We start from the raw sequence: 12,234 nt of genomic DNA on the forward strand, positions 1-12,234 counted from the left end.
TGAATAAGCAGCTCACTATGAACAATCCACTCTGTCACACTTCTTAGTATCTATATGCATCAGATGACAGATATGTTTTTTAGTTTGCAACTTGTACCATATACAGGAGGCTTCTTGAAAAAGTGTTTCAAAAACAGGTCCCTCTTAGGATAAACTTAGAGGGTTTTGGGTTTTTTATCTTCCGATTCACTGTAAATATTGCCCTCTTTTCTATGTATAATTAAAGAGAGACTGTTTTCATGAAAAGAGTGCTGAAGTTGATTCAGGTATAGATACATTGTTAAAATGTACTCAGTTTATTTTAAATTAAAAAAAAAAAGTTTGAGGTATTACTACACATTCCACCTAGTTCTTCTGTTAAATTTGGTGTTTTATAAACACAGTAATCTTGGCTGTAACAATTAAAGGGGTTTTTTTTTTTTAAATCAGACAAGTGGGTTTTTTTAAGTTGGCAGTATCCCTTTAATAGCTTTTTTCAGGAAATACTTTGTCAGTTTTTGTTTGTTTTAGATTATTTGATTAAGATGTTTAATTTCTCTTCAGCTTTGTTTTTGAGGAAAAAAAATCTGTTTTGAATGTTACGTTCAGTTGTTTAGCTAAACTTCTAATATAGGTGCTGATTTTTCTGTGTGATAAGTATCCTTTTAAAAAAAAAAAAATACCCTTGACCCCACCTTCTTCTCCAACTATTGTCTCATCATCTCCCATTCACCTCTAAATTTGCTGAGTGCACTACCTACAACAATTGCTTGAAGTTCAATGCCTCCATCTCCAACTTTGAATCCCCTCAAATCTGTTTTCCACCCTCTTCACTTTGCTAAAACTGCTCTCACCAACGTCTCTGACCTCCTCTTGGCCAGTTCTCAGGATCTATACATCATACTCATCCTCCTTAACCTCTTAACCTACTTTTTAAAATCATTTATGATGATTTCCTCCTTGAAACTTCATCCTCTTTTAGCTTTCACAGCTCTGTTCTTCTCTCAGATGTGTGACCACTTCTTCAGTGTCTCTTTCAGTGGGTCCTTCTCTTCTCTTCCACTTTTCATGGTGGTCCTGAGAGATCTGCCCTTGACTTCCTCCTCTTGTCCATCTGTGTTCACTCTCGGAGTGATCTCATCTTCTCAAATGGTTTCAACTGTCTTCTCTGCCAATGACTCATAAATCTATCTCTCCAATACAAAACTGTCTCCCTCAATCCAGTTCTGTATCTCTGCATGAGGTTGGATGTCCTGTCATCAACTTAAATTTAGCATGGCCAAAACCGTGTACCACATTCCTCCCTACTTCCTTTTTTTCTCCATTACTGACAACATCATGATCTACCCAGTTAATAATACTTGTAAACTGGATGGTGTTACTGACTCTCCCCTTCATCTAGCACTATACATCCAGGCCATGACCAGATCTTAGGGCCTCTGCATCTCCCATCTTCACTCCCTTCAGGTCCATTCAGATGCAGTTACTAAGATCATCTTCCTGGTTGATCTCTTTGAACGTGTCCCTCCACTAACTCCATCACCACCACATCAAATGATTCTTGTCTTTATCTTTTAACACTCTTTATGTGTAAGCGCCCCCCTGCTTACCTGCTTTTACCTCTTATCACATCACTTCTCCATTTCACCAAGAAGACTAACCTCAATTATCTATTTCTCTCACAAAAACCTTTGTGAGTTCTTCCACAGAACCTTTTATGTATGGCATCTGCCCTTAAACTACTCTGGGAAGGTACTGTATTCCTTTTATATCCCTCCTTCAAGACTCCCTCCTGCCATCATGCCTGTGAGAAACTGCCAACTGATAACAGCTGGGAAGATAGTCTGGTAGACACTTCCAATATTTTGTTGGGGTTTTTTTTAGGTTATTTTATTTTTAAGACATCTCAAACATCTAGCTACGTACCTTGCTGGCCTCTGTAAATGTGCATTCTTTCTATTGTTTCCCTTGTCCTCTGTTTCCTTTTCCTTCTGACTGTTCATTACATTCACCTGTTACAATTTGTCTTAAATTATATTATGAACTCTTTGGAAGCAGAGACAGTCTTCTGTTTTGTGTGTTTTTATATTGCCTACCATTGTAGATGCTACTATAATCCTGCTACTTAAACTTGTACATAGCATAAAGTTTGGATTTTTAAAAAGTTTCCCTGGTTCAGCAAAATGTATTTTCTGGTTATCTTGTTACTACTAAAAGTCTAATTTAATTTTTGTTTCTATATCCTGCTGCTTCATAAAGCTAGCTTCAGCAAATGAGGAGTCACTGCTAATGTTATGGCTAATTAATTGGGAACTGAAGTGAAAGAAATTCTGACGATTTAACAAATTTACACAAAGTGTCTTAGATCATAAGCTCTTTGGTGGAGTGTCTGGGTCATCTTACTTGTTCATTCAGCGCTTAACACACTTGACTGGAGGCTCAAAGTATGCAATAGAAATAGTAATTGCTGATTTAAAATCTTGATCTTCTGTATCAGTGTAAAATTTTGTTCTGTAAGGAACCCTCACTCCTAAATTTGCACTGCAACTTCTCATTACATTGTTGCAGGAGTTCTGCCCAATTTCTAGGTCTAGGCTTTTACACTTGCATTTGAAAGAGAATCCTTAATTCGCAAGGCTATAGGAGATGGGGTAGTCTGCAACTTGCTGAAATCTAAAAAGACTTCTGCAAACAAAATAACACCACAAGTGGGAGAGGGCGGGAGGAATATCCCATTACCTTTCAGCAAAGTGGAGAGGGCCATCTTCTGCTCTGTCTCCCAAGTGCTGGAGTTCTTCTAGCTAAGGTTAAATAAAAGGGCTGCTCAATGGTCTTTCAGTGGTCAGGCAACATTCTGGAGAACATTAGGTATTCCACAGAGGGTTTTCTGGTTGGATCCCAATCCTAGTAACCAGGTTTCTCAGTATGGCTAAGAATATTGCTGCTAGGCCACAACTTGTTGGAATATAAATTTGAGTTTTCAGAGTCTGCTTTTCCCATTTCGATTTTCAATTAAGTTGACTTTTTCTGAGGCTATTTCCCCACTAGGAGGCTGGAAGAACTAGTAGCACTTACTTGTAAATAGCCCTTCCTGATATTTCACAGGTAAAAGTTTCTCCACAAAGTCAACTCTCTCATTTTTATAGAGATCATTCCATTGCCTCTCATTTTGTCCCCATCTGTTCTCTCTCTCCTTAGGACCTGCTGGGGCTCAAAACTACTTCATATTTTATTTGTCCAGAACCCAGGATTTTCTCAGATTAAATTTTGCTCATAACAAAGAAGCTGTTTACCTGAATTAATAGAGCCCTATGTAGCACAACAGTTGGGTATCCTTGCCTTTTAAGCATGAGGGCCACCTACCTTAGAGACTAGGTCATTTCATGGGCTAAAAGTGTCTCCCTCTGTGGTGATGGCATGCTAGGCAATAACTGGGTTGCAGGGGCCAGTTTATATCTTTACTTGACATTACCAAACTGATATCATTGGATGCAACCTGGAATGCAAAATACTAAGGTCTATGATCCAAATGTTTTTCCCTTCCCAATTGTTCTGTTTCAGTAAGCCTGTCCGAGATTGACCTGGAGTTCTGGCATAGCCTAGATTCCAGACTGCTGAGATCCTCTCAGAAAGGGAGATTTTGGATCTTACCTTCTAATTGATTTTGTGAGTAAGATCACAAGCCTGGAAGCCTCACCCAGATACTGATCTATTTAGTTGACTTACTTATTGGTAGGGAGTTTTTTTCAGTTTGATTTAGCCAATGTTTCCTTAAGCCTGGTCTACAGTAAGCTGTTATTTCGGAATTAGCCAAGTTACCTCGAAATAAAACTGGTTCCATCCAAACAACCAAACCAGTTTTTTCGATTTAAAGGGCTCTTTACTCCGATTTCTGTACTCCACCTCAGCAAGTGGAGTAGTGCTAAAATAGAGATCGCAGTTTCGGGTTACAGGTATTGTGGATGCAATTCGACAATATTGGCCTCCGGGAGCTATCCCAGAATGCTCCCTTGTGACCGCTCTGGACAACACTCTGAACTCCGATGCACTAGCCAAGTAGGCAGTAAAAGCCCCAGGAACTTTTGAATTTCCTGTTGGTCACCATCAGCACAAGCAACCATGCAGAGTCCACCATCTCAAGAGACCACGCAGTCTCGGATTTGCAGAGGAGCTCCAGCATGTTCCGAATGGGAGGTACTGGATCTCACTGCATGTTGGAGAGATGAATCTGTTATGGCAGAACTACGTTCCAAAAAAAGGAACACAAATAGTATGCTAAAGTCTCCAGGGCCATAACAGAAAGAGGCTATTCAAGGGACACAGAACAGTGTCGTACAAAAATGAAGGAGCTCAGGCAAGCATACCAAAAAGCCAGGGAGGCGAACAGGCGCTCTGAGTCACAGCCCCATACATGCTGCTTCTACTGTGAGCTGCATGCAATTATGGGGGGTGACAACACCACTACCCCACCACTGTCCATGGACACCTGCAATGGGGGAGTAGCACAGAGCGAGGAGGATGAGTTTTTGGAGGACGAAGAGGAGGAGGTGGAGGAGGACAGTGCACAGGCAGCAAGTGGGGAATCTGTTTTTCCCCCCTAGCCAGGAACAATTCTTAATGCTGGAGCCAATAGCCTTCCCCCACTCCCAAAGCGTGCTCCCGGACCATGACGCTGGAGAAGGCACTTCTGTGAGAGCTTGATCAGAGCCACGCGGTGGGGGGGTCGGGGGAAACCCAGATGCACTGGGCTGTTCACGTTTAGTTTAAAGGGCTCATCCCTGCTCAGAGCCTCATTGGAGCCCCGTGGTGTGTGGGGGTGGGGAGGGAGAGGGTGTTGTGTGAAGTGATCATCCCAGAGAGCCCGCAGGCTGCCTGCAAGCTGAATTCTGTTGCCTGGCCGCATGTGATGGCTTACTCACACCAAAGTGGCAGGCATTTCAGTATAAGAGGCAAAATGAGACCTTGTACAGAAAGAACATGTGCTGTGTACTATGAATTGCCTGTTTCACTGAGAAACAGTGTCTATTTTTGAGAACAAAGGGATCTTTTAAAATACTACCCTTCCTTTTTCTCCTCCTGCAGCAAGTGAAAATGTTTCAATGCGGCCCCTATCTACTCTGTCCCAGAGGCTGGTCCAGATTAGAAGGCGGGAAAAAACTAACTCAGGACGACGTGTTTGCCAAACTCATAGGGTTTGTTGGGCCCAGTTGAATGCGTGGAGGCAAACAGTTGCGGAGTCGCGTAAAGCATTACATGAATGCAAAGAGAGGAGGGATGCATGCAATGCTATGGTCAAGCTTATGGGGGAGCAAACTGACATGCTTCACTGTATGGTGGGTCTAATGCAGGAAAGGCAGCAAGACCACAGACTGCCGCTGCAGCCCCTGGATAACTGCCCTCCCTCCTCCCCAAGTTCCATAGCCTCCTCACCCAGACGCCCAAGAACACGGTGGGGAGGCTACGGGGACCCACACAGTCAACCCTAGAGGATTGCACAAGCACCAGAAAGCTGGCATATCCTAAATTTTGATTTGGTTTCTGGACTTGTCCTTCCCTCCTCCTCCTCCTCCTCCACCCCCCTAACCCAGTACCCCCTCCACCCCCCGTCTAGCTTCTCTCAATGTTTTATGCAACAAATAATAAATAACGGTTTTTAAACAATTGTGACTTTATTTCCTTTAAAATTTTATATATAGTATGTATGTATGTATGTATAGGGGGCAGGTAACTTTAAGAGAAACAAACACAACTCTCACACCGTACCCTCTCCAGTCGTGAAACTGGCTTTCAAAGCTTCTCTGATGTGCAGCACACCACGCTGCGCTCTTCTAATCGCCCTGTTGTCTGGCTGTGCGAAACTGGCCACCAGGCGAGTTGCCTCAACCTCCCACCCTGCCATAAACGTGTCCCCCTTACGCTCACAGATATTGTGGAGCACACAACAAGCAGCAGTTACAATTGGAATATTGGTTGTGCTGAGATCTAACGGAGTCAGTAAATTGTGCCAGCGCACTTTCAAACATCCAAACGCACATTCTACCACCATTCTGCATTTGCTCAGCCTATAGTTGAACTGTCCTTAATACTGTCCAGGGTGCCTGTGTATGGCTTCATGAGCCATGGCATTAAGGGGTAGATTGGAGTCCCCGAGGATAACTACAGGCATTTCAACATCCCCAACAATAATTTTCTGGTCTGGGAAGTAAGTTCCTTCCTGCAGCTGTTCAAACGGACCAGAGTTCCTGAAGATGCGAGTGTCATGCACCTTTCCTGGCCATCCCACGTTGATGTTCCAGGGCCAAGATAGGGATAAGCGTTTCGTCTATTGCCCCACTGCAGTTAAGGAATCCCAGCCCATTAAAGCCATCCACAATGGTCTGCACATTTCCCAAAGTCACTACCCTTGATAGCAGCTGGTCAATGATTGCGTTGGCTACTTGCAGCACAGCAGCCCCCACAGTAGATTTCCCACTCTAAACTGATTCCTGACTGACCGGTAGCTGTTGTGCGTTGCAAGCTTCCACAGGGCTATGGCAACTCACTTCTCAACTGTGAGGGCTGCTCTCATTTTGGTGTCTTTGTGCTTCAGGGCAGGGGACAGCAAGTCACAAAGTTCCATGAAAGTGGCCCTACACATACAAAAGTTTCTCAGCCACTGGGAATCATCCCATACCCGCAACACTATGCGGTCCCACCTGTCTGTGCTTGTTTCCCGGGCTCAGAATCGGCGTTCCACAGCATGAACCTGGTCCAACAGCACTATGATCTCCCAATCGCCACATGCCGTGCTGTCTGTGTCCATGTCCTCATCACTATAGTAATTGTGCTGTCGTCGCTTCTTCGCCCGGTTTTGCAGGTACCACATGTACTGCTGGATAATGCGCGAGGTATTTACAATGGTCAAAACTGCAGCGGAGATCTGATCGGGCTCCATGGCTATGGCGCCTGCACGGGTAATCCTGGAAAAAGGGGGCAAAATGTAGGAGAGCAGAGTGGCAGCAGAAGCTGTGCTGTCAGGTTCACGGTAGCCGAACGAAGGATGAAAATGGTTGTCTTCTGTGGCTTTCACGGAGGTGGGAGCCCAGGACAGACAACATGGAGAAGCTTGGAACCCTGGCAATAGTGGGAGATCAGAGTTGGCAGCGGAAGCTGTGCTGCTTGGCTCACGACGGCCGAGCAGAGTTGAGTTGGTGAGGTGGATTCATAGTAGCAGGAGAGCAGCGGTGCACCGTCTGCTGAAAGCAGTATGGCATCTACACACCAAAAAGGTGCGAAACGATTGTCTGCCGGAGCTTTCTGATGAGACACACCCAGAAACACCCGCGAGAATGTTTTTGCCCCATCATGCACTGGGAGCTTAATCCAGAATTCCAATGGGCAGCAGGAACTGTGGGATAGCTACCCACAGTGCACCGCTCTGACATTCGATGCTAGCCTTGGTACTGTGGACGCAATCTGCTGAATTCACGCGCTTTAGTGAGGGCACAGAAGACCGAATGTATAAAATAGCTTCCGAAAATTCGAATAGAATAACTTTGAAATAATTTTGTACTGTAGACGTACCCTTAGTCTGAAATAAGCATACAACTGCTTACAGAATGTTATCTTAAATTTCATTTTAAAAATAGAATCAATGTAGAAAAAAACATTCTCTGGTTAATTCATTGTTGTTTTGTAAATATTTCACCCATAACTCAACTTAACCTTTAAATATAATGTATCCACTGTAATAGAAAATTTCCTTGCATAATTAATACTTACATAGTTTACATTAGTTCTGGAGATATTTAAGTATAATAAAATATATAAAATTTCTGTTTTTTTTTTCTCTTCCTAGAAACAGTACGGCCCAAAACACCACCTGTTGGAATCAAATCTCAGCTAAAACCTCAAGAGGTAACAATGGTTGTATACTACATCTGAAATTCAGTGTGTGAAATTTACATTTAATGCATGATCACACAAACTGTGAGTTTGAGGTTTTTTGTTATATTTAGAGATAGCAGGTTTGCTTCATAATAAAATATTTATCTGTACAATATTGATATTTCTGGAGACTTAAGCTAAGATTTAACATCACTATGACACTGAAAACAATTTTGCTTGCCACTGCAGAAATCATAGAGACCTAAAGACGTTATTCTTAATCTTGGATTGCAATATGGGTGCCAGGAAACTTTTTAGACAGAGCTGGAGCCATAAATTTACTAAGCAGTAATGACATTTAATACACCATGAGTAATACTTATTTTAAATATAGATTGGTGGTTTTGCTGATATTGTCATATATCTTAATACTGTAGAACTTACTTTACAACTGAATATCCAAAAAGTTCAGTGTTCAACATCTAATTCTGCAGTCCAGCTACAGCTTTTTCTTTATTGCAGTAAAGAACATTAGAGAAATGAGACCAATGAATTCTATTCTGTTAACTAAAACCGGGGGAGAGGTTTTCAGAGAACAATCCTACTGTAACTCTCATCCTCTCATGGACAGTGTTTAATTTTTTAACTGCCTCCGCAATTAATATAAACATTCTTATTACTATTAAATTACTTTAATCTTTTCACTGTTTTTGGAGATTACTCAACTGAATTACAATTCTTAGTAGAAAAATAAAAAAACATAACATGGAAATTAGTCCCTTCTTCAAAATGTATATCAAATGTTTTTTTTTCTGTTCAGGAAGATATGGTAATTGATAAAATAGATTTTTTTTATTTGTATTTGACTATATTAAGCTATGGAAGAGAAGTTCACATAGAGTAATGTTTGTCAACTGTGTTTTCCTTTTTGAATGATCAAAATTTATTTTATTCAAGGACGAGGAAGAGATTTCTACTAGTCCAGGTGTATCAGAATTCGTTAGTGATGCTTTTGATGAATGTAACCTGAATCAGGAAGACCTAAGGAAGGAAATGGAACAGTTGGTGCTTGACAAAAAGGAAAAGGAGACCTCCGTAGTAGAAGGTAAAACAAAAATTAAAGCTAATGAAGTAAATAGCTTTTTATACATTTGACTACATTCATTCTCAGCAGTTTAAAAAACCTGTAGATGTTTACTGAATTTCAAAAGATGGTAGTAAGGGTTTACTAGACTTGGAATAACAGAATAATTTGACTGAGCCTTGTAAAATTCTACTGTTACTAAGCAAGTAACTTTTTGAAAACCAAGTAAAAAAATCATCATGGCATCATAGAAAAGTACATGTTTTGCTTGACTATTTAGGATATGGAGGCATCTGGAATGCCTAACTGCAGAAAGGACTAATCACTATTCAAGCAGTCTCTTGCATGGAATACTAGTTACAAAAAAAAAATGTTCTGAAGAAACAATCAATTTTACAAGAAGTTCTGCTATGAAAAAATGACTGAAAATGACAGGGATTCTCATTTTTTCTTAATTCCCATCTCGCATACTTGATTGTAAGTAAAAGGTTTTTTGTGTAACTGCAATCCTTGCAAACTCAGCGTGGGATCTGAAAGTCAAGCTGCATTTTCCTTATTGTAAAGGTTTTACAGTCCAAATTATGGTTTCAGTGATACCTGTGCCTTAAATGGAGTTGCATAAATTTAACTAATCAGAACTTACTAAATAATTTTGAAGATGATGAACAAGAAGAAATAGAATTCAATTGTCTTAGCATGGCTCTGTCGAGTTAACAGGAATAAAAAGCAGAAAGTTTAGTCTTAGTATATGTGACTGAATACACCACAATAAAATAATCTGCCATTTTTTACATAACCACTTTTTAGAGTAGAATTGTAGTCCAAATGTTCAGATGCTGTGAATTAGTCTGAAATCAGTTATTTGCAAGATGTTGCAACCCCAAATTTAATAGTTTGTAGGTTTAACCTTAAAATTACACTCGTATGCATTTTTCTGAATTGATTGAAATTCTTGCTGAGTGATTTTAATAAAGCTGTCAATATATAGTGTATTTAGTAGAAATGCTATCTCACAATACTGGATGAGACTATGGAATTACCTCCTATGATATCCAGACTCCAGCTTTGGCCAATACCTAATCCTTCAAATGCCAGCCTCTACCCCAGCCTTCTTCTCATTACTGACCTTGTCAATTTGAAGGAAGCGTGGCAACACAGGAATGCCTTCTGACTCCTCTTTTGCCCTGAAGTATGCAAGTTCATTATTTTTATGCCTTATTATATTATCTTGCCTAGCTATGTATCTTAGTGGAAATAAAATTGTCCATCCCTCCTTCAATTACTCATAGTATTGGATTTTTATCTTTGAAACCAATGAATTCCACAAGCTGGTAACACTTGATAATGGATCTTCATTAACTCTAAGGTGTGTAGCATTTTTCATGTAGCATAGCTCTTTTTATTTCTTTTTCTGTAAGAAAAGGTGGGGAGGGGTTGACAGCAGAGAGAGAGAGACTTGAATTCACACTGTTTATAGACAGTTTGAAAAATCAGCTTGTCTTTGGTTACAGGTAGACATTTTGGGTTACACCTGAGGTGGAGAAAACATAAAATATAATATTTGTCCATTGTTATTACATCAATACTTTATTCTGGAGGCAGCCCTCTGCATATTAGTTTTTCATCCACAGTTGTTCCAAAGATGAAATTCATGAGCTTCCAGAACTCTGGAATGCAAGACAGGTAGCCTTAATGAAAATAATCTAGTTATACGTAAACAACATTCTGTACCGTCAAAGTAGGTATTACGTATCATTTATCTTCCTTGTAGAAGAGACTGCTGATTGGGAGAAGGAATTACAGCAAGAGCTTCAAGAGTATGAAGTGGTGACAGAATCAGAAAAACGTGATGATAACTGGGACAAGGAAATAGAGGAAATGCTGCAGGAAGAAAATTAACCGTTTTCCTGAAATCACTGCAACCCATAAATAATTTCTGAAAACTGACATGAATATCTGCTTTCATACTTGCTTCCAAAATATCTTCAAGAGGGACATGAACTTAAAATCATTAAAATTCCGTATAGGGATGGTACAGCCAGCCTTGCTGTTCTTTGTATGAACAATTTATGAAGGTGATCACTCTTCTTAAAATATGATTGCAGGTGATATGTAATAATCAAAAGTGATAACATTGTCATATGAAATTACTGGTATTCTATTTTAATATGTTTAGTTTGTAGTCTTTCTTTAGAGGGCCAAGAAGTGCTACTAGGATGTAGTAGAATACGTGTAAATCTAAGAAATCTGAAGTTTTAGTCTACACTCTCCTATAGTGAGGTAAAAATGGGATGTTGTGACTAACTTTATGCATGCGAGTAACTGCATTTCATCGTGGTTTGCTTTTTAATCTCTGTATGATATTTATCTGTGTACCATTTATTAAGTTACTTGTAACCATTAGCTTTCCTTTATACTTTACTTCCTAAGAGCATATGGCGCCAAAGAATTTACAGGAAATCCTATGAGAATAACTTCCTGATACCAGTTTGTTTTTTAAAAACATTTACTAATTCAGACACTAAAAGAAGCACCAATTTATACTGATGGGATAGAAGTCACTTAACATTTAAATGGTTAAATAATAATAAGATAATTCTTACTTGCCTTGATCTAACATGTTGTTTCTTTAAACCATCGTGTTACAGTATCTCCTTTCTCCACAGACAGAAATGGTTTGATAGTGTTTTGTCTTCAATGGATAACTGCAATTCTCTGTGACATGAAATTTAAAGACTTTAAAAGAGAAGAACTTAATTCTGTTTTCTGGATGAGAACAAATTAAATATTTGTACAGTACTTATTCACTTTTTCTTTTAAGTGCTGAACTTAAATATGTAGACAAGTGTCTTGATTTGGACATCTTTATTAAATACTGTAGATATTTATAAAATTTACTTTTTTTTTATTGTGACTATTGGAATATGACTGATCGTGGTTGGATACTTCAGACCTTCTGCAGATTTTCAAAATGTACTTTACTTTCTTGCTGATTACATTTAATGATTAGGACCCCCTGAAAGAAGTTTCTTTTTAAGAAATGAGGTTCCAGATTTTTTCCTATTGCTAGGCACTTGTGTGTCAATTATGGTTTTTCTCTTTAAACCCAGTATGCTGTTTACATAAATAAGAAAATAATATTCAATTTATTGCCTACTTTGAAAGTAACTGTTGTACAGGTGTCTTGTCTTTTGAAATGTGGTATTATGCTTCCTTTTCTTAAACATTCATGCCATGGGTAACTCCAGAATTCTCCGATAGCTTACATTTTGTCATTAAGTTTTAAATTAAGTCTCCTTTTAATG

At 39.6% G+C, this 12,234-nt stretch overlaps 1 protein-coding gene across 1 annotated transcript in view; it reads left to right on the forward strand.

Annotated features, from left to right (window-relative positions):
- Positions 1 to 11,728, forward strand: part of SYAP1 (synapse associated protein 1) — a 34,096-nt gene extending 22,368 nt beyond the window's left edge. Inside the window, exons 7-9 of the mRNA XM_038395979.2 lie at positions 7,817 to 7,875; positions 8,803 to 8,950; positions 10,701 to 11,728. Coding sequence (XP_038251907.1) covers positions 7,817 to 7,875; positions 8,803 to 8,950; positions 10,701 to 10,828 — 335 coding nt within the window. The 3' untranslated portion in view covers positions 10,829 to 11,728. The remainder of the gene's footprint in view (positions 1 to 7,816; positions 7,876 to 8,802; positions 8,951 to 10,700) is intronic.
- The last annotated feature ends 506 nt before the right edge of the window (positions 11,729 to 12,234 follow it).

The sequence above is a fragment of the Dermochelys coriacea genome, chromosome 1 (assembly GCF_009764565.3).
Source record: "Dermochelys coriacea isolate rDerCor1 chromosome 1, rDerCor1.pri.v4, whole genome shotgun sequence".
Lineage (NCBI taxonomy): Eukaryota > Metazoa > Chordata > Testudines > Dermochelyidae > Dermochelys > Dermochelys coriacea.